General features: G+C 36.4%; 1 protein-coding gene across 4 annotated transcripts in view; it reads left to right on the forward strand.

The window, feature by feature from the left end:
* ERC2 (ELKS/RAB6-interacting/CAST family member 2) overlaps positions 1–24,016 on the forward strand; it is a 521,406-nt gene that overhangs the window by 173,394 nt on the left and 323,996 nt on the right. For all 4 annotated transcript variants that reach the window (XM_027794617.2, XM_027794625.2, XM_055806739.1 and 1 more), the window contains one exon: positions 3,659–3,826. In XM_027794617.2, coding sequence (XP_027650418.1) covers positions 3,659–3,826 — 168 coding nt within the window. The remainder of the gene's footprint in view (positions 1–3,658; positions 3,827–24,016) is intronic.

Raw genomic sequence — 24,016 nt, forward strand, 5'->3', positions numbered from 1 at the left:
TTGCAGCCAAAACAAGCCTGTGTGGGTCCACTTAATGTGAACACCTCATGGTTTCAGAGCTGCAGAAGAAAACAGTATCAGAAAAATGGCCTCTGTTCAAGGAAACCTGTCTTTGTGATAACAAACGTTTGCACGCTCTTTATCTTAATTGTCTTCTTTGCATGAAATTATGTCACTCTAATGTCTTGCAAACCTCGCAAAAGTTTTCCATGCCCATGCTGTCACCTCTGTGTGCTTTCAGCGCTACGTCGCGTCTTTCTCTGGGTGGAGTGGAAGGACAAACATGGAAGTAGGTCTATAGTGGTATATTTAGTGTCTCCTTTCCTGGACTCTCAGTTTCGATGTGTTAACCAGCCTTCTGGAAAACTGAAATATTTTACTAAGAATTAAGTCCTTGATTTCCATACCCGAGGCTTGAATTTGGGAGTTTGAGACTGCACCAGGAGTGTAGAATTGAGTCCGTAATGCTTAACACCAAGAGTGGGTTGGTTTTGTTGATATCTTACAATGTTTGAAAGTGCTGACAAAAATTCATGCATATACTATATTTTCTTGTAGTATTTTATTTACAAATTAGCCTTCAGTAATGAGACTTGCGTTATAAAAAAACAGGTGTCTCTTTTGGTCTTTAAAAACTTGATATGTGATGAAATGTGGTTTTTACCCCAAAATTTTTCACCCAGTACTCTATGCTGCTCAGTAATACATTTGTAATTGCATTTCTGAACCAGTATATGGAAACAAGCGTCATTTAGTGGAAGTGCTCGCTGAAGGAACCATAAATGTAAGGCAAACCTCTTGCAATACTGATGGTTAAACCCAAACAGACTCTGTTGCTTTAATGAATTGAGATGTCTACCATTTTATTACAAAAATACCTTTGTATTCGTGTGATGGGCAATTCTTTCTTTAGCATTAATGAATTAAGCTCTGTGCCTCACTCCCCTGGCATATTTTAGGTTAGATGAGAAATGGATAAACATTTTAAGCTAGAGAAATACATTTTAATTCAGTTCCATTTCTGGTGTGGGTTTTTTTTTTCCCTTTAACAATTTTTTTTTTATTCTGTCTATTCAATTTAGCACATCCTTCCATACACTTTTTTTGAACATTCTTGTAGGAATAACGTTGCTTGCTCTTTCCATTTTCAGTGAAATATATAATTTTTCACTTTGCTAATTTATCAAGGTGAGCAAGGATTACATGCATTGTATTCTGACCCCCCTACATTCTACAGTCAGTATCTTTATATTCTTGATTTATTACTGTATTGATTTCTAATTGCCTTGTTCTCTACCATATAAAAAGCTACACCTTTGAAACCTGCAAACCTTTATTTTCCAGCTCTACTTTTTGCTTACAATTTCACCTTATGGTTTCAGCCTCCACTCACCATCACATCATTGTAAGACCACTTCAGTGCTGGCTTTGTTCCATGCCATTATTATATCTTTATTTAAGCAAGCTGTGATAAGATCTCTTCGAATATGTTTTTGAAAGTTCGTGAGAGCCAATAGTCTGAATAGTATATTAGTTGTTCTCAAAGGTTGTATCAACGAGCATCTTGACAATGACTGTTTCCTCTCCTCTTCATGGTGTGAAGAGTAACACCTTTTGCATTTGGAATCATACCTTACTTTGTGTAACTACTCTAGGCAGTGCTTATGTAGAAAAGTATTATTAGAAAAGTTACTAATAATTTGAAGCTGTGAAGTAGGATTGTTAAATCTACCTGAAGAAAGTGCTTTCCTGAAGAAAGCTCTTTTTCTCTTCCCCTAGTTTGACATTTTTTGTGTCCTTCCACTTGGATTCCACGTGTATATGGCTACTGCTGTGGCTATGTCTGTCTGTCCACATTTTACATGCTTGCCTGTGTCTTGATGATACTCCCCAAAGAGCCACTTTCTTCCCCCATTTCCTTGAACAGGTACCCCATCATGTAGATTTTCCTTTTTCTTGCCTCTTTGTTTTTTGCTTCACCAAATATTTTTCTCATTTTTGATGATAATATTTATACTGCTGTCCTTGAAGGTGGCTGCTCTCCCCTGCCCAGTGGAGAAGTCAGCTACTTTTCCTCCTTATTTCCAAATGCTTTTGTGAGTATTGAAGCTTTTAATTGCAATTAGCAGTAGAGCTGCTTATAGGAACAACTGTATACAAATACTAACCAGTATTGAGTGATCTACAGATTTTTCCCAGACCACCGGCAAGTTATTTGCCTGACCATAATTTGAGAACTATTTGAACTGTGTTAAGAGAACAATAAAATTGCATGCTGGAGCATTTATACAGCAAGAAATGAGAAAATCAAGGCTACATACACCTTCTGGGCTGTTAGAATGCTTTTGATGTTTTGTAAATTTTTTTTTTATTTACTTTTTTTTTAAGGTTTGTAAAGGCAAAAAGCAGTTCTATAATGCAGAAAAATTTGGTGAGGTTCTTTATTAAGACATTTCTGCTTAGGAAAATCCTTGGAATATCCCATATTTTGGTTGAGAGGGATTTGTGCTTACTACAGAAAAGTACACTAAGGCACATTTGTTAGGAAACTTATGTGATATACACTGGAGAAAAGTGAATAACCCCATCATTTCCCTGTTTACCATATATTTCTGTATCTAGATTCTGATCTCTGTCCAAATCTGTGTAGTGACTGTAGTATCTGATTGCCCACTTCTGGGCTTTAATGGGCAAATTAAATATAGGATGCAGAACACTATTTTCAATGAGTTATATATTTAATAAATCAAGTTTTGGCTGTGGTTTTTGTTTTTTTTTGTGAGTCTTTTAGCTATATGTCAAGTTAGGACTGTTTTAATGCTATTTTGTGTTTTGACTCTTCTACTTTTTCTATGCATACTTTGGTGCTTGTCCTGGTTTCTGCTGGGATGGAGTTGATTTTGCTTCTCAGTAGCTGGTGCAGTGCTGTATTTTGGGATTTGGTGTGAGAACAATGTTGATAGCACACTGATGGTTTTGGTTGCTGCTGGGTAATGTTTACGGTAAGTCGAGGACTTTTCAGTTTCTCAGGCCCTGCCAGTGAAAGGTCTGGAGGGGCATGGGAAATTGGGAGGGGACACAGCTAGGACAGCTGACCCCAACCAGCCAAAGGGATATTCCATACCATTGAACATCATGCTGAATATATAAGCTTGGAGAAAAAGAAGGAAGGGGGGGATGTTCAGCATTAGGGCATTTGTCTTCCCAAGTAACTGTTACGCGCGATGGAGCCCTGCTTTCCCGGAGATGGCTGAGCACCTGCCTGCTGGTGGGAGGTGGTGAACAAATTCCTTGGTTTGTTTTGTTGTGTGCATGTCTTTTGTTTTACGTATTAAACTGTCTTTATCTCAACCCGCGTTTTCTCACGTTTCCTCTTCTGATTCTCTCCCCCATCCTACTGTGGGGGGAGCGAGCAAGCAGCTGTGTGGGGCTTAGATGCTGGCTGGGGTTAAACCACGATAGTGCTACAAGTGCTTTCGTGTTCTATCACATTTTAACAAGTAAAAGAATCTCTTAATCTGAGATAAGGTTGGAAAACTGACATAGAAAAGAAATCAAAAGTTTCATAAGTGACAAAAAAGAAGGGAATTGAAAAAATAAATAAAATATGTTAATGTTCTTTACTAAAACCTAAATATGTTTGATTTACTTACTGTAGGTTGATGCCTTGCGGTTACGATTGGAAGAAAAAGAAACCTTTCTGAATAAAAAAACAAAACAACTTCAAGACCTCACAGAAGAGAAAGGAACCCTGGCTGGAGAGATCAGAGATATGAAAGACATGTTGGAAGTAAAAGAAAGAAAAATTAATGTCCTTCAGAAAAAGGTAAAACTTTTGAGGCACATTTAAAGGAAATGTGTTTATTTCTTACAGAAAATTCTTATTACTTTTAATAGATTAAAAAATGCATGGAGTCAGTCTGTAACAGTCAAGTAGTTCTCTAATACAAAATGTGTTACTGTTTTCCATGGGATCATTTCTATAGCATTATATCTTAATTATATTGTATCATAAAAACATTAGGTGCCACAGTTTCCACAAAATTATTGGAGTTATATGAAAGTCCTAAACATTCTGACAAATCTTCTTATTCCTCAGTGTGAGGCATTCCATTGTCCTTACTAACACTGATTACTACTCTTTCCAAATAATGTAAACAAAATGTGTGGGACTGCTAAAAGATTAGGATACTGCTTTTTTTTTTCTTTAAAGACTCTTTTGGGGGGTGGGGGAAGTGGAGGGGTGTGGGGAAGGAACCTATATTAAGTTAATTATCTGCTTTTCTTGTGAGCTAAAGACATTAAAACGGGAGGCTTTCTCCAAACAGCCTTATTAATCTTATTTCTAATTTCCACAAATTTATCTAACTGCATTTATTCTCTTTGAGAAGTTGGATTTAATCATTACAGTTTCCACCCGGGGGAGTGGGGAGGGAATTTCCTGGAAAGGTAGCTCTGCAAGGGTTCTGCAGACAGTAGTAGAATGTTTATTTACCATATCCCTTTTCTCACACTCACAAAAATATTTATTCTAGCAGGTATGTTCTATGCATCTTGTGTGTGTCACTCCATCGAATATAGATACACTTGTGAGCATACAGATAAATGGAGAAAAAGTTCCTGGCATTAAATACATTTTACTGTTACTTCTCCCCTCATTTTACAGCCACACAAAGAATGTCTGCTCCTTATTCTCTAATATTATGTAGGTCGTGTTATTGTGGTTTTCGTCCAGGATTCATACATGGTTCACATGGTCTAGCTGTGCTTCTGTCTGTGATTGGTTAAATGAAATCTTTAAAAAGTGGAGGAGGAGGAATGGGGATTCAGTGATGAAAATTGTGTGATGAACACGACATCACAGAGCTGTCAGCACTATTCGTCATGGCTCTGTGCTCAGAAATCTGCAATTTAGTGTGTTTTTCTGGTTTTAGTACATCACAACTATTTCATTAGGACTTGCAAATGGTCTTGCCTCTTTTGTACCTGCTTCTTAATGAACATAATCACTCTAACTGCACTCTTTTCACTAAAGTAGAGTAAACACATGTTATAGCCTCGTGAGCTCTCGTATACAATGTGGTAAATAAATCCTGCTAACTACTAGGTGCAAAATCAGTTAGTACTAAGTTGATTCTTTAAAACTGGAAGTAGCATCTGATTTTTATGGTTTTTTTTTTTTTAATTTTTGTTAGTTTTTTATTCTGGTAAATGTGCTTCATCAGGGGTCTCGTGAAGTTCAGTTTTTCTGCTATGGGCTAAATACTAAGTTTACTTAGAGGAGAATGACATGATTACTTTTTTAAAAAAGGAGAAAAGAGTTCATTTACATCATATAAGTTATGCATAGATTTCTTTCTCTGAAGCATTTTTAATAACGACATTATCTTAATATGTAGATGTCAGCATGCCCAAAAATACTCATTACACCCTTATTTTGTTTATAGGAAAAGAATATAGTATTCGCAAAATAACATTTTAAAAATTACTCTTAGGTCACATTTTCAGCTTTGGATCATTATTTTATTTGTGCCTCACTTCCAGTGTGTTTGGAAATAAATTCACTCACAGATAATTTGACTACTGAAAAATTTGATTGATATATCATCCCACTGTACTTAGGATACGTTCACTGTTTTTTTTATCATCTGTAAGGTGTGTAGTTCTGAAGTAGAAAATACGTCAGCAGTGGAAATCCAGACTTTTAGGTTCATCTGGAAAAAAAAAATTAATCTACTTGTTTAGTTAATCCAAGTGTTCAGCTTCATTTTGGCAGTGCTTATTGGATCATGACTTCTTATGGTTAGCTTCCTTGAGCATCCCAGCATCCTTGGCAGCAGATGTAACTCATCTCTGGACCACGATACTTGCATGTAGAAGGCAAGATATTCAGTGTTTGTCTACTTTTTTCAAGAAGATTTCCTGGCATTAGTGGCTTTCTATTCCAGATAATTTTATCCTCACTATGTGAAGTTATGTGTCCCAGGGCATTCATACCTCATAGAGTCTTTATGTTCTGTCAAAGGCAAAGGGAGCACAGCTCCTTTATGACCATAGGCATATTGTTCATTCAGTCTTGTGTTATTTCAGAAATATGTTGGACTATGTATAGTAGTAATTCCTAGTGTTGTAGTATTCTTACTGTAATATTTTTTGAACATTGACTTTTCAGGGATTTTCAGATAGTCTAGTAGTAGATGCTGTGCTTTAAGAAAAAGGTTGTCCGCTGTAACTCTTTTCTTTTCAGTTTTGACAAGATACTTTCCAATAGCAAGCATATATAAGAATAAATTTTGATGGAAAAGTATTTAGTATATATTGATTGCAGTAATTTTATCCTTTACTTGATTCTAAATATGCTTTTATCCTTTACTGCTTGCTGGATTGCACATGCCAACTTGCATTCATTCAGTTTTTGCTCATCTTCTCCTTCTGACTTTTTGGCCATCTTTCCACTATTGTTTTCACTTCACATGACGGCAGGCAGAGACTTGCATGTTGAGCATTTAGAAATTAATTTGTTCTCATTATGCACTTGTATGTGGAGAATTCAGTGGGTGGAAAGCAACACAGATCGTTTGATACTACACTTAGGAGGTGAAACAATTAGTGGGCTCTCCAGGACAGTGGACTGTCCTACCTTCATGTACCTTCTTTCAGGACATGGCCCCTGTTGCTGTCTTACTGTCATCAAAACCCTTCTGAAAGTGAGGGAATTGCTTCTAGTTCTTCTTCCTAAATTCTCTCTCGACATTAGATTCTTCTGACTTTAATATTATAATGCTTGCCGTGATTTTTTTTTTTCTATGAAGAGCCAAATTTTATATCTGTGTATTTTTATTTACTTTTGATATGAGGACTTCCGAATATCTAATTATTTTAGTGCCTTCATTTGTTAATGCAAGATAGATGGCTACATCTCTCTCCACTCAGCCTGATGTGCTTCACTCAGCCTAAAATAATATTTGTTTTACTGTTTGTATTAAGTAATTGAAGAAGGAAGAATTTGTATATAGTGCTTAAAAATATTTCTGTTGGTGATAAATGAAACGGAGTAGAAAGGAATATGTAACTTGGAAAATGCAATTTCTAATTCTATATTCTCTTGTGTATATTACTGTTATCTGCCATGTTGAAAAATACAAAAGAGAGCAAACCAAACCCAGAAAAGCTCCCTTTCAAAGCTGGAGCTGTTTCTTCTTTCTGGATAGCCGTTAAACTTGGGGGCAGGACAGGTTCTGTTGAGGGCTTTCTACCAAAGGTGTGGAAGAAACAAAAACATTGGTAACAAAACAACTGGGGTGGATCTCACAGGATGGCATAGAAGCTCAGTAGGCAACATGTTGCAGGCAAAAGTAATGGGCTAGATAATGACCTAATGATGCATTGTCCTTCCATGTAGTGGTTTTGGTGTAGTTTTTGATCAAATTGAAAAACTGCTATGCTCCTCAGTATAATTTGCAGGCTTAAGGGAGGCCCAGCACTGGAATAGCATGCATTTAGAGGATTTGGATCAAGGTGGATTGGCATGGACTAATAATAAACTTATGTCAATGTCAGAGGTGCAATATTACTTAATATTTCTTTCTTTTAGGATCTTTGGCACCACTGTTCCATTTTAGTGCCAGTAAAGTTGGGTATGCTGTTTTAATAGCTTTGTTTAACCTGGCAAAGCTAGTCTTGCACCTCATATCTGTCAGTTTAGCATGCAGAGGGGCAGACCTCAGAAATCTTTATGTATTTCTTACCAGAATGTGCAAGTTCTTTGAATATGTCCGAGTTATAGGCTGAAGGGCAGAAGTGCTGAACTGGGTGATAAACTTTTTTGCTCCCAAATTTTCTCTTTTATGCAGTAGCTATACCCCATGTGTTTTGTGCTTTAGGAATCTGTGGATATTTAAAAAAACAATTATATACTGTGAAGTATGAGTCTCAGTGTTGAAAACGGTAGCTGTTGAGACAAGAACAGTGTAGAGGATGTAGACCTGGATCATATTAGGACAACAGCTTGTGGAAATTCTTTTGTGGGGACTATTATAAAAGAACACCATGTAAAGGGGGCTAATATAATATTCTACTTTGACTTGCAACATAACTTTTCATGTAAAATGTTACAGTTTCCATCTTTAATAGTTTAAGCTTTGTGATTGATGAAGTGCTACATGACTGAGGGCCTTAAACTACCAGCTAATTAGCATTTGTAGGAAATGTCATAAAGTCGTAGTTCTCATGTAATAATTGGAATCTGTAGTTGGAGTGGCTGGACTGGGCACACTAGGTGATATTGTCCAGCTTGTGTTAAATGAAAATGTGTTGTACCATTAATTGTATTGTTAGCTGTCTTCTAAAATAGAGGAAATTTACATAAGGTCAGATTAGGAGTATGCTAGCATAAACAAATGAGTTCTACTCTTTTGCTTAGAAATTTGCATCAGCATTATTGCTTGATGAAGGAAGTCTGATTGAGAAAGCCACTGAAATAGAAACTTCTGAATCCAGAATGGTCCGGGAAGACCTAAGAGACCAGTTTATTTTGTTTGATTTCAACAAGTAGAAAGCAAAACAAGCGTTTTGCTGATAGAAGATGCCTTTGACTTTTTTTTTCATGGTTTAATCAATTGGGAGTATGTTTTCATAATCCCATAAAGGGGCCATGATGGCGTGATGAAGGACATTGTCAACTTTGTCAAATTCTGTCAGAACTGTACATAGGCTGGGATGAACTGGTGTTTTACATTTACCAAATCAGAGTCCTGTTGTATTTCTGGAGTGAGACAACAAATTCTGAACTAATTATTTGTTCTCTAAAACAGACCAGTATTCTGACTGCAGATTCCCAGTGTCAAAAAAAATTAGGGAGTCCTGTTGTAACATGGAAGTTTTGATATTTCAAAGCCGCTATGGTGACTATTGACTTGTGCATTATTACATTAAGTAATGTTTCTTCTAATCATATATGTCTGCTTTAGGGTATAGAATTCAGTGTACTGAGTATTAGAAAATTATACTTTGTTGGCTGCGTATGTTTGCAGCTTTGCCAGATCATGTTATGCTATTCAGATAAGGCAGTCTGAAAGTGAGATTGAACTAATTATAGCCAGTTGTTCATCCAGGGTGGTGGTGTTACTGACCCCGATACATTGTCAAAGAAATGGGTCCTCAGTGGTTCCACACAATAAAATGCAGCCTTGGAACCCTTAAACTTTGCATGTGGCATGCATGGAGGCTATCTGAATAAATACAAAAAACCCTCAAGCCTAACCAGTGCAGCTATTTGGATGCTCTTGGCCTGTATACTGAGACACTGAGAACAATGTCATTAAGATCAGAGGCGGTGATATTTTTGCTTTCCTTTAGCTTCTTTTATTTCCTGTTCTTTCCACCACACTACACTTCTATGTTCTTACAGGTTATAAGAGGTTGCTAGAAATATGTGGCTTAATATAGGTTCACTTAGTGAAGCCAACCTGAATGACGATCCAGCCTAAAACCATAGCTATGAGTTTAGGTAAGTCCTTGCACCTTGAAGTTCATGATCATTATAAAGTTTTCCAGCCTGTCGTTGAATCTACTGTCTTTTCCAATGAATTTGCTAACCGCTGAAGCTAGAAGCCCAGCACTGGGTTGTTCCTCCTATTCCCGAAGACCTGCTTTTTACTGCTCGTTTTGTTCAAGTCTACACTTCAAAAGAATCGTTGGATTACACGCTTATGCTTACTGTTTAATTGAAAGTAAGCATTTATCTTTTTAGGAAAAATATCACTGAATTCCTCAAATGAAGTTTCGTAAGATTACAAAATCTAAAACCTGTTTTATCTAATGCCAGTTCTGTAAACGTGGTAATTTTTGAATATTAGGTATATTGTAAATCAGGGACCCTCAAGTAAGTGAAGAGATATTGACTGCACCTGGTCGTGGTGTTAAAGTTGTTTAGAGATCTGCTCACAATAATCATGTCTAAGCAGGTCTCCTCTTTATCAATGGCAGCTGACAAATTAATGAAGTGGTTGGAGATGTGTGGTACCAGGTGTTACGGAGAATTCAGAAGTGTTACCAGGTTTCAGTATAAGTAGCTGAAACTGCAAGCATGTCTTAGTTTACTGTAATTATTCTCCCACTATGAGAGGGAAGCATCTATTCTTTGGGATGGCCTTCACTTGTCAGAAAATATTACAAGAATCAACATGTATGCAGTTTTCCAAGAAACAGGGTCAAACTGCAGTTTGCCAGTCTGGTTTATGTGCCAGTAATATACATCTCTGAACAGGTTAAAAAGGAACCTGTTTGTTTGCGTGTTTGAAAATTCTAATAGTGTTTTAAAATCCTGTAAGTTAATATACTAATTTTCCTGCCTTTGTATGCCATCTATGGAAAACTGAGAATTTTGCATATATCATTTAATTTATTTGGGAGCTATATGGTAAGAGATCGTTAGTGAAAGTGAAAAAGTAAAAGTATTTGAAGAAACAAGCTGAAATCAAGAAGTGCTTTGAAGAGATGCTGTCATATACTTGTGTAGTTAGCACAGTAGTATGATACTATTACTATGTTATTAACTAATACATTATTAACATTCAAAATGTAGCTATATATACAGAAAGGAGGCAATCAGTTGTAAGATTTAAAATGTGCAATATTTAAATGAGAGATTAAAAAATCACTTTTTGGGAATCTATGTCTAAATCTATGTCATAGATCTACTTGTGATCTATGTCTAGATCACAAGTATTTAGATTTTTCAAGATAAATCCTTAAGTGTAGATAATGTCAGTTATTCTAGATCAAGTTATGCTAGCTAGTTTTAAGAAATTTCTTCATATGCAGCTCAAATGAAGAGAACTGAATAGTTCAAGACTCGGGTTATACGTAGCGTACAGAAGGGCTCTTAAGAGCAGTATGCCATTTGCAGAGTAGAACTGAGCTTAATGGGATACTTACATAAGGGTTTCACACTGCTACTGTGACACCAGTGCTATTGGTGAGGAAGGAAGCTGCAATTTGGCTCTAAAATGTCAATACTTATTAACAAAGTTACCTTTACATAAGATCCTAAGTTTTATTCATGCTGAGAAAGCAGCCAACTCGCATGCTGGGAATTTTAAGCTGTCTGAAGAGTAATGTTTTCTTTTCAATGGAGGTGGAGGAAATTTCTTTTGAAGTGTGAAGGAGCTAAATTATGTATAGTGTGACTGGGCAAAAAGAAAGTAGAAGTTGTCATATGTGGGAGGTGCAGAACACAAAGGAATTACTTAGGGAAATGGATGACTGCTTATATATCCAAAAAAGAACAAGGAAGAATCAGAATTGCTGAAGAGATACGTTTTTCTGTGAAATAGTCTTCCAAGAAATGTAATAGCAGTCTGCTGATTGGAATTAAAAATGCTAAGGGACAGTGTTATAAATATAAATGAGAATGATTTCACATTAGAGAGGTATGCTGCTGTCGTGACTTTTGTTTTTTTTTAATTTTCAGCTCCTGGCTGAAAGTGTGTACTCCCGTGGTTCGCTGCTCTGGGAACTGCATCCTGGAGTGGCAGCCTGACTAGTTCCTAGCTCTCTCAACATGACAGGTTCAGCTGGTTTTATACCTGCTAGCTGTTTACCATGGAATCCTTGACAACTCATTTAAATGACCCAAAATCAGATCCTTCAAAAAGTAGCCGATGGAACAAAGTTTTGCACAAACCCAAAAGGCTTGTACATCTTATTTGTGCACTAATCTTTTCCTTGAAAGCTCTTTCAATCTCCATGCTCCAGGTGACTGATCTGTGGTAGGGAGGAAGGAGGCTGGGTGGCTTCTCAGATTTTCTGACTGACATGGACCTTGAAAAGGGGGATCACAGCTGCCTCTCTGAACCAGCAGCCATTCCTCTGGGTATGCTGTAACTGGGTATAGGAAGTACTCTTTGCTGAGCTCCAGAATTTTGAGTTGCTGGATTAGATCAGCATTTTGGACATATTCTGCAGTAGTGTAAACACATGTATGTTAAAACCATAGTTCTAGCTTCAGAATATGTAAGGTGGCAAGCTGGGAATAGGTTGCCAAGTAATACTTTAACTAAAGCAACAGTTGTTTTACTCTGTGTATCATATTTTGTTACATGGCATAACTGTGATTGCATCAATATTGGTAGAGGTGTTTAACTCCTATCTTTTTCCTTTGGGATACATGAGTTGTCACCTTCAACATAATCCTTCCTGAAGCTGGGAACTGTGCATCCTGCCAGGCTTGTATATTTGGAGATGTTATACATACTTCTTAATGCTACACGCATAGTGGGAGCAACTGTTGATGCTACTACTTTGGGGAGATTTTTCTTAATGCTGTAATTGAATCCTGCTCAGATAAAGTGAGACTGTTATTTACAACACTGAGCAAAATATCTTGATATTTTTATTTGTTTTCATTTGAAGTAATGTACCATTCATACTGGAATTTGATGTATTAAAACGAAGTCTCAGACAAAGTTTGAAGTTTAATAAGATTGCCTATACGCAAAGCATAATGGTAAATTTTATCTCTAAATAAATGGTCCGTATGATTCTGCATCATGGTTATAGTACACTGTTTCAAATGTGTCATTATCAGTTTTTTAATAATGATCTTTATTCCCTTTGAGCATATTTAGCTGAAAATTGTGAGAAAACTCTGAATCAGTTTCATAGAATGTTTCCTAGGCAAATAAGTTCATCGGCAGGTTGATTATATGCAGTAAAATCCATGAGAAGACCATTTTAAATCTTGAGTCGTTCAGCAATGGTACATTTTGAGCCTGTTTTGACTGAGCAATTATTTTTTTTGTCATAATCTGATGCATAAAATATTTAGCAATATAGTTGATTAAGTGTTAATGTGATAAACCATATTGACCTTATCCTGAAATAAGAAAGCAGATCCCACTGCCTTTGTTCATCTCCATGCTAGATAGGCAGTTACAGTTGATCTATGACTTGACATATATAAATAAATATTAAAAAAAGTGTATCCAAGTTTGTTTTATCTAGAAATAAAAAGAAATATTTCCTAGTAAATATAGAAAGTAGACATGCATTAACAGTTTTTTTCAGTCTTGTAGTATATTAAATTTTTACTCTTTTGTTGGCATAGAATCAAACACCTTAATTTATGCATTGCTAGAGCTCCTTGATGTTGGCAGTCATGCTTTCCTGGTGGTATTCCATTGCTGTCTGACTGAGCAGCCTCTGACTAGAGACTCTAATACCTTAGTAAATTGCATATTTTATCACTTTTGGAAAGGCATCACCCCTCACCTTTGAATGCAGCTCTTATTGGCTTTATGAAAGCATGAAGTTCAAAGACTTCAGAGTATGCATGCAGATAAGTTTAACGGTAAAAAATACATGAGAGTTGTTATCTTCATACTTCTCCTTTCGTGTTATTGTTACCAGATGTAGCCAGAGCTAGTGGTGCCAATTTGGTCAGATCGCTTTGATAATTTCCTTGTTGCCAAGTAGTATGTATTTCTTGGTGGTAGAACGAGCAGTGGTATGTTCGAATACGAGTAGAACAAATCCAACTGTAGAATGGAATCTGAATCTAATTCACTTCCTTCTAGCACACCTGACTTTAATTTTTAGTGCCTAGCCAGGCACAGTGCTAAGATCAAAGTGGAATAAAGAGGATGGAGTAAAGCACTTCTTGGAAAGTAAAAAGAAAAATGGCGTAACGTTGTGTAATCTTTTATATATGAAACAAATATTGGGCCTATTTGCCATTCACTTAAGAATAAATCTGCAGTAAATTTACTAAAGGTAATTTTGCACGTGTATAAACCCTTATTTATCTGGGAGAAAAATCAGGCCCACTATATTTACTGCCTAAAAGATGACTTGATTGGACAGCAGAAATCTCTGTGACCCCAGACAGGCACAGAGTCCTTTTTTGCTCTGTGTTTAATCCATGCCAAAGGGACTGTACACCATGGGAACTTCTCTACGTTACTCTCTGTAGTGCCTACTGCTGATCTTGAGTGAGGGTAGGAAGCTGCTAAAGGTCCACATCAGTTTGTGAACTATTCGTCTTAAAGCAGCTGCTTGTTGACAGACAGGTGTGACAGTATGTAAAAGCACATTTTAAATTTGAGTGAAATACCTGCTGTGACCTATCCTAAAATCTTAATCTATGGTTAAGTCTGGATTTTTGTTGTGGCTGTCATGGGGGCCATAAATAGCTTGATTTGAATGTTTATTTAAAAAAAAATAATCTGTGACTTTGGTGAGTGTAGAGATTTTTTTGTGTGTTGGGAGGTGGATGTGATAGTAAGCAGTTGAACAAATGTGAAGAACTGTGAAGTACAGTATATAGACTACATAGGAAGGTAATAGAAAACAGGAGCTTGCTAATTTAGCTGCAAAAAAGTTTATCCCTGTGAACTATCCATGGGAGCTAGTCTTGTAAATTGTGTTCGAGTTACAAATCATGATTTTTTGCATGACATTTTACGTGTTCAGCTATTTTCACTGTTAGCACTCATTAATTGTTACTAATTTTTGTATACTGTCATTTTATGAAATGTAGCATAATTCAGCCTTTGCCTTGAAATGTATGAATTGCAACATCTTCCATGAGTTCCTATAAATCACTCCAACTTTGGGGGGATGAAGAGCCACCTCACAGACAGCTAGCTGCGTGCAGGGCAGCAAAACGAACCAGTTCATACCGTTATCCTTGTGAATTGCATCCCCTTGGCAAGGCAGGAGCATTTCTTCTTCCTTGGGCTTATTGTAATGTTGACAGCAGTGTTTAGTGATGACAAATGTATGTTCTTCTTACTGAGACCTGTGCTACAATTCATGCTGTAGGACATATTTCTCAGTAAGGGCTAAATCTGAGGGGGTTTTGGGAGGGGATCTGAGGTGGGGGGAGGATGGGTAGTGCTGCAGTTACTAGTTGTGACTGTGCCTTAAGCTTTCTGCTGCAAAACCTGTTAAAAAACCCCCAAAACTACAAAAAGGTACAGGACCAGAACAGGAAGATTTGCTTGGTTTTGGTTAAGTTTTAATGTACTGCTTTACAGAATACCTGGTTAACACTTGTAGACTACCTGATTAACTTTTGTACTAATGCTAAAATAAAAATTCTCCGAGTAGAGCAGTAGAAAATAATGTCTATTTATGCTTAGTTCTGCAATAAGCTCTTCCCTGTGTCTGAACAGGGTTTTTTTTAAACATTGAGCTGACCATCATTCAATCATTTATAAATTCCAGATGTTAGTAAGGAATTAGGTTAGTAATACCTATCATCTTCTGAATGGGAGACACTGAAAACCAAAGTGTTGTCAGACTTGCAGTTTCATTGTTAAGGAATGCTCAAGTGTTTTAGAAGAATTTTATAGTTAAAGTTAAGTACATGTTCTTGAGGAGAAAGCCTGACAAAAATTAAGTTCTGTTATAATTCTAATGCTCACAGAACTGCAGAGATAGTCAATCTGTGTAATGTATTTTGATATAGCCATCATCTCTAAAGGACTTGAAAGTATTCTGAACTGAAAACTCCTAACTCACCACTCTTCTGAAGGTTTTATCTAGTATCTTCTCGAACCCCACCATGGAGAGGGGCAGTTTCAGGTAGTAACAGAAGTGAGTATGGAGCTACAAGGGCAACAAATGCATCTGACAGTTGTTGAAACCTCTTCCCAGCCTGCCTGTGTAATTCTTTATGATAAACTTTTAAATACGTGGCATAAAGAGCAAAGAAGATTTTTTTCAGATCACTGAAAAAATAGTACAAGTTTGTTATCAGTTTTAGTATAGTATGAGGTTAGTGTCACTGACATCCCAATAGCTGATGGCCTCCATATACATCTTCAGGATATGACAATGAATTTTCCTTTAATTGCCAAAGGGACAATGAGTATTCTTTATAGATCCTTTCATCAAGGCTTTTACAATAAATAAAAAAATACATGAAGAAAGCCAAATGAATGAGGATGGCTATATTGATTAATAAATCCCTGGCATTAATGATGTATTGAAATACTTTTTTCCCCCAATCCAGTTTTTCTGTATCATAGATCTACTATACTGTAATTTTTTTTTTTGTTTTCTTGTAGTTGATGATATTGGCATGAGGCCAACCTATACGTAGAAACCTGCTAGTTTTTAGGAGAAGATGCATGGTAAAGGGAATTCAGTGAAAGATTAAAGAAAAAAGAGACATTTTCTCATACCAAAAGCAAACTATCTTAAGCACAGAACTACAGAACTACACACTACTGCTCAGATTATTTCTCCTTCCTATTCAGACATTTATATAAAAGCACTGCTGTGTTACCTTTGCTGCTATACAAAATCTAAACTGTTCAGCAGATGTTGATTAAAGACATCCAAGTTGCTGCGTTTAACATTTCAATTTAAGTTTGGTGGTGCTTTGATAGTTTATATGTAGGAAGACTGTCTGGCCTGCAGTAACTAATGGTGAAACTCAATATGTGCATTGTCTTCTGTGCAGCTATAGTGCAAATATTAAATTACATCTCATAGTAACAAGAATCTTAGTTCTCTGATGAACAACATTTTGAAGACTGCAACTCTTAATTTATATAAACCTATGTACATTGACCATATGTTGATTTAGAATGATTAAGAAATGACATCTTTAAAAAAAGGGGGTAGGGAGATATTTTATCCTTCTGCAAAGCTTTTCTTTGATGTAAAGCCATTACTCTGTCCCTTATATATGAATATAGATGGCCTCTGTAACCAGGGAGCTAAAAGGAAACTTTGCAATAGAAAGGGTATTATTATTTCTGATTAATTGCTGCCTATCTGTTTAAGCTCTGCTGCTGTGGTTTTTCCCCTACTTTTTACCATTGGCACTTCAGAATTAACTCATGAAAAAGTACCATGTGAATTTGGGTTCTCCATTACAAGCTCTTGAATGCAGTTTTAAGGGCAGGATGCTCTTCTAGTACAGATCAACATAGCTATATTGGATTCATATAGCCATCCGTTATTTATAGTAGCTGGGGGCAGACCTGTTATTTTTACTTTTTCTGTAAAAGTTTTTGCTATTAGAGATTTTTTTCATTTGAAATAATTTTCCATTTTTAGGGCTTCCTTTCTCCCTCTTCAACCTGCCTGTCCCCTTATTCCTTACTCTGAGAGTAAGGAATTGTAAAGCTTAATATTTTTCCTCCGCTGATTTTGATGAAGTATTATATTATTATTTAGAATATTTTACAGGAAAACTGGGAAACAAGAGAACATGGGAAATCTCGAAAATAATTTGGTAAGGCTATAGGAAGAGGTATGTAATTAAGGATTAAAGAAGACAGCAGTTTCAAACTGCTGTCCTTGCACTTTCTTTTTCCCTTCAGGTGTGAGATGCCTGTGATTTATAAATTCTATAGAATCAATTTATCATTTAGAGTTGAGAGCATTACACTTATCTGAAATCTCTGAACTAAAGAATACTGAGAGTTCTCTATGTTCTGGAACTATCAAATAGAGCTTAACGTTAACTCTCAAGTGAACATCTGTCTGTACATTTGAAGTCTTTATACCAAGTATGTTTAATATTGTCATACAGTTCTATGGAAAAGGCATGTTATAAAACTATTAATATAAGGAGATACATAATTACTATTATAATGTAAATTTATGGCCAGTCTTCTTATGAAATTAGTTGTAGTATGCTGCAGTAAATGCTAGACATTTGCTATACTCATAATTGTATATGGTCTAAGTTACACTGTCCGGTAGAACAGTGTGATGTTTAAATGTACATTTATTTTGCTTTTGTCTAGACTCTTGTATCTTTTACAGCTTTCCATTGGAATAAAAACTGTAGGAGTAGCTTAAAAGGAAGATATATTGAATTTCAAATTCAAACCTTACAAAAAGCATGTTAAATATCTCTTTAAACTTTCCAGGAAGGAAAGAAAAGTATTCTTTTCTTTGACTCAAGCTCGTGATTTAAATTGTAACCTTAAGCCATCAATAGAAATATATAGTGGTGTGTTGTGCTTTAACCCCAGCCAGTAACTAAGCCCCACACAGCTGCTCACTCACTCCCCCCACAGTGAGATGGGGGAGAGAATTGGAAGAGTAAAAGTAAGAAAACTGGTGGGTTGAGATAAAGATGGTTTGATAAGTAAAGCAAAACCTGCTTGCACAAGCAAAGCAAAGCCAAGCAAACCAAGGAATTCATTCACCCGTTCCATCGCAGACAGGTGTTCAGCCGTCCCCAGGAAGGCAGGGCTCCGTTGTGTGTCGTGGTTCTTGGGAAGAGAAAACGCAGTAACTCCGAACGTACCCCCCTTCCTCCTCCTTCCCCCAGTTCTATAAGCTGAGCACGCTGCCATATGGCATGGGATATCCCTTTGGTCAGCGGGGGTCAGCTGTCCTGGCTGTGTGGCCCCCCCCCCCCAACTCCTTGTGCCCCCCAGCCCCCTCGCTGTGGGGTGGGGTGAGGAGCAGAGAAGCCCTTGGCTCTGTGCAAGCTGCTCAGCAATAACAGAAACATCCCTGTGTTATCAAGGCTGTTTTCAGCACAAACCCAAAGCGGAGCCCCATACCAGCTACTATGAAGAAAATTAACTCTATCCCAGCCAAAACCAGCACATGGTGTTAGTAAAAATAAAATAGATATTCTGAAGGTATCACAATGTATATGTCCATAAATTAAAAGTATATGAAAAATAGGCAAGAAAAACTGGGAGACTACAGACTGTGATAGAGTTTACTTTTGGTGTTCATTCTTTAACTGGGTTGTTCACATAAATGTAGATGATACCTCAATAGAGCCAGTGACTTTCTAGGCTAGAAATATTTTATCGTAGACCATATTTCTGGATTGAATATGGAAAGAATGAATGTAAGAGAGCAAGAATAAAAATTAAAAAATCTTTCCGGTAATAAAAAAAATTCCCAGATTGATTGAAGTTGATTGAAGAGGTATGAAAAATGATAAATGAGCAACTAGAGTTAAGACGAGGGGGACCTACTTGGAGTGAGAAGGCAGATTTTTGTCTCAGATACGGCCTTCTTCAATATTTCAATTAGGAAAAAAACAGTTTACATGCAGATGGTGAAAAAAGAAATGATGACTAGCCTAAAAAAGAGATGTGGAGTGTTAATGCCGGGAGGCTGAAGGGAGTGATTAATATCTAGTTAGAAGAGTAGTTGCGATGGGATGTGGTAGTAAAAATTGCCAGTGTTTCTGTCCACAGAAATACTGGGTAGCAGAACAAAAACCGATAAACTCTCTCTAGGTGGCCTTTGTGTTGTCCCACCTGAAAAACCATGCTTGATTTCAGACATCTCGTTGTCAGAACAATGATGTAAATGTGAGAGAGTTGGAGAAAAAGAATAGTTAGAGACCTGACAGGTACAGGTGTCTGGCCAAAATTAATAGGGCTTAGTTTTTAATTTTAATTTTCTGAAGTTATAAGTATCACAAAAGAGGAGAAATTATTTTGGACAGTATAAAATTTAGAAAATGAGTAGCATGAAATGAGTTTGACAAGATCTGTTAAGTGATTTCATAGTTTTCATATGGGAAAGGAAGTTCGATTAATACAGGTTTTTCAGTGCTAGTAGTAACATAGGCACAGTCCTCGAAAGGATCTTAGAGTACCCTTGTTCGTTCTACTGTCCGCAAGCAGGATGTCTGCCTGTTTTCCTGTCTTAATAATTTTCCTAAGTTCTTGTAAATAAATCCTTCTGTTATTTTTCTAAACTCTTTTAAATCTTTTTAGTGATGAAGATTGTTTCTGTTTTACTGCTTTGTTTTCATTGATGAATGCTTCTCATTAATTTATCAGGACTGTATTGCTCTGTAGTAACTACACTGACTTTATTATTATGTATGTACACATATATACACAATATATAACATATTGTGAAGTGAAGTAATTTTATTTAAAACGAGGCAGTATGCTTTCTTTTTAGTTTATTTCTTGTGATACTTTGGCTATCAAAACCTAAATCTGCCTTCAGAACAGATTGGTCATCTATTTTAAAGCTTATGTTATTTTTCTATTTTTAGATATATTTCCCTTTATATGTCTGTGTATTTTATAATAATGCTCACAACATACACATCTTGTGCTGCTTCCCATTCATGTTATCCAGCATACTGATTTTTCTGTGTTCATTGCTCTGTAAGACTCCCTGTACTGCTGTCGAACTGGCTCTTGCTCCCTTTCTGCAGCTCACGAGGTGCTTATTCTTACTCTGTTTCCTTTGTAGCTTCCCTTTTCAGTATTCCCTGTTGCCCAACAGTTGTCTATACAACTTACCTGCTGCCTCTCTCTTCCCACCATCTGTTAACGCTTTTTATGAGACGTGCTGTAATTTTTTAATCTGGGCAGAGGCCCCCGGGTTTTCCCAGATGATATAGACATAATAGGAATTAAAAGATACAAACTAAATCTGTATCGCTGTTCAACTTAAATTACTTGTATTAAAAGCATAAGTATGCCAAAGCAGCTTTGTTTCTACATGCAAGTTTACATTTGAGTATGTTAGAGTATATATACTTCTCTGGCTTGCATACGACAGTGTAACAGTTTTCCATGCAAAATCCTCTTGAAAAATTCTTGCATAAGGTAACGCACCCTATTTTGTATGCACCTGTACCAAATAACACAAAACTGGCCATGAGTAACAAATATTCAGATGTCTTCAAATACCTGAAAAGTAGAATTGAGCAGAAAGGTAATGATTTTTCATGGTTAACTTGGAGAAGTAATACAGGTCATATTTTCAGGTGCTTCTCAATGTGCAATTGGGCTAGACTTCAAAGAATTCATTTTCATTACAGGGTAATCAGTCATTACCCTGTCATGTAAAAGGTTGTGAGATGTAGGAATCCATACCAAACCAATGCAGCTCGAAAATCTGGCCCTGAGTATATACAGAAGGTTGTTACAAGAAGCGTTAGCTTGCTAAGAATCAATGTCCACCTCTTCATGTGTCATAATTGGAATTATGTGTTAGTCTGTCTTGTATTATAATATTTATTATCTGGAAAATACCGATTGCATTTTGAATTATATCACAATAAATGCATATAATGAGAGCAAAAACTTTTCAATGGATGTCTCCACAAGACTGTGAGTCCTGCTTAGAAGAGTCCAAGAGTCAAGCTGTTTTGTTCAGAGAATTTATTGGTCCCTGAAGAGAAGGAGACAGAGACTGAGTATTTCCAGATACACAAGTGGATATTATCAGCCCAGGCTTCTTTTGGCTAGCTTCCTGGTGAAGGTTAATTTTAGCATTAAGTTCCAGCTCTTTCTCAGCTGGAGTCTGGCAACAGAAGCCAAGCTTTCAGTCCAGGAGCTCCTTTCTGTGTGACAGCCTTCTCCTCTCCTGGCTCAGTTTGCCCACTGACCTGCTTTTATAGCCCTGTAAAAGCATCAGCTGACTTGAGGGCAGATCCCTTCCCTAAGCAGCTCTAGGGGAGTTTTCTTCTCTCTGTATGGAAACTTAGCACATGTGTTGTCTTTCTTGTTGATTCCTCTGAATCCTTCCTGCATCCATACATTTGAGTCCTGTATTATGGAAGGAATCTAGAATCTCACATTAAGCACAAACTGGTGAAATATTTCCAGCAGTGATTGCACAGTAAAAGAAGCAAACATGCTTGTTTTAGAGGAAGAATTAGAGAAAGTATTTATCACTTTTGATCCCCAATTGTAGTTGCATTTGCTTCCATTTATTGATACAATAGAATGCTTTCAGTTTCTACATGTACATGAGATAGTAGGCTGACGTTTCCCTTTATAAAATAAAGACTAAAAAAAATTCTAATCACATATAACAGCACTTTATTGCAGGTACTGACCAGAGATTAAGACTGCGTATTCCCAGTAAATGATATGTTTTCTCTGTAGTGATCAACAGTTCATAGGTTCTTTTCCCTCTTTATACCTTTTTTCCCTCTCCTGACTTAATGGGCATATATTTTTTCTTTTTCCTTTAGGTAAACTTGCAATCCTATTGGATTTTTTTTTTAAGATACCATAATAATACTCTATGCTTCTGTAGATTTTACTAATACTCAGTTGATACTCCATGTGTTTAACAAACTGAATCATATAATGGCATGGGAAATACTTGCACATTATGTGAGTAGATCTCATCATTCTACCACTAACTGACTTGCTTTCCTCAGCCTACTTTAGGCAAGTTTCATTACTGTGTAACACCTGTTCAGAAGCTTGATATCAGTGTAAATTTCACATCTTCATTAATCATATTCTTTTTGTTCTTTGCAGCTTTACAGCCATATGGTGGCGAATTTGTTGAGTGGACTATCAAATGGATAAATAGAGTGAACATAAGGCACTAAACTGTTTATTAGCAATAATGTCTTCTAAGACTTTAAAATATCCTTGTATTCCTAAGCCCACTTGCTTCTTAGGACAGAGATTTGTTGTAAGCAAGCCTGATAAAACACTTGTAGTAAGTTACACTATAAAAGCCACTATTAGTCCTGTTCAAGAGACAGAACCCTACAGCTTTGTGTTTCTGTGACAGCTAAGAGGGGGTCAAGGACTGAAATTTTGTTTCTAGAGCTTCTGTGGAAAGTGGGCTTCAGGTACTGCAAATCTGTGAAGATCTTATTACTTTTCAGGTTACTGTACCTGCAAAATACGTGAGAATTTTGATAACAGTTGATTTGGTTAACAACTAATGAGAAAAGGAAATGTAAGAAATGCATTACCCTATTATTTTACAGAGTTCTGATAAAGCATTTGCAATTAAACTCAATATGTTATTGCAATCTTACTATACTTAAGATGTAAAAATACAAAAATGTGAAATAATAGTGTGAATTCCTCTGTTTTCCCTTTTCAGAATAACAGTATTGGGACCAATTATTAATAGTTCATAAAATCATTTAGGTTGGAAAAGATGCTTAAGATCATAGAGTCCAGCTGTTAACCTAGATATAAAAAACGTATGTGAAATTTTCAGCCTTATTTGTTTCTTTAAAATGAAAAAAAAAAAAAATGCAAATAAAACCTGAAAGCCACATTGGAAAATAAGTATCTGAATTGTCATTAATGGCTTTGAAAATATCCTAAACTTTGCAGTTTGAGAAAGTTATGAAAGATACTGATGCAGAGCTTACTGCCATTACTGATAATTCAGAGCAGAAGTGTAACAGCTACCAGCAGAGGAATACCCTGTGCCGGTTATTCTGTTCTCTCCTCCTGGAGGCCTTGTTGGTGCTAGCGGGGAATTCAGCATGAAACAGGAGAATTGTAGAGTTCTGGTGACAGATTTGGGAGTTTATTGATGAGCTGGCCACTTCTGGTGCTACGATCTTCTTCTGGTTTTTATCTTCATGGTTGTTAGAAATTCATGTATCCATTTGATACTTTTTTTTTCTGGACAGTCTTTTGTTGAATGTCTCTTGTTTAGAGACGATGGTTAATTTTTTGCAGTAAAGGCATTTGATGACATAGTGGTGGAAGTGGCTGAAATATTTCAGACTTCAGTTTTTAAAAACACGTGCATGCTGACTTTGAAATTATTTTAGTTCTCTGTATTGTAGGTTTTGGTTTTGTTCATACACAAAAAGATGTGTATACCTTGAAGTAGAACTAAATCTATGTGTATACCTTGAAGTAGAACTAAATCTATTCCCAAGAAGGGAATAAACCATTTATTGTATTTTTCTTAGAAATGTTTTTTGTCCTGATTTTTAGTAGGTATGTAATGTTGATCCTCCTGATCAGATCAGATCATAACTGCCTTTTTTTTTTTTGTGATTGATACTGCTGCCAATGTTTGTTACTTCATAGCTTCTATACCTCTCACTTCCAGTCTCTTGTTCATATTTCTTAATTTCGTTCCTTGAAAAGTCCCATCTCCAAGTGTCAGCATCTGTGTAAATTCTTGTTTTTGTTTCTCAGATATTTTGTTTACATTTGGCTGCTACTACAGCTTTAGTGTTCAGGCGTAAGAGCATCATTTTTTCATCCAAAGTACTGTTTTCTGTATTCTGGTATTTGCATATTTGTTATAATTGCCAGCCTTC

The sequence above is a fragment of the Falco peregrinus genome, chromosome 5, assembly GCF_023634155.1.
Source record: "Falco peregrinus isolate bFalPer1 chromosome 5, bFalPer1.pri, whole genome shotgun sequence".
In the NCBI taxonomy this organism is placed as follows: Eukaryota; Metazoa; Chordata; class Aves; order Falconiformes; family Falconidae; genus Falco; species Falco peregrinus.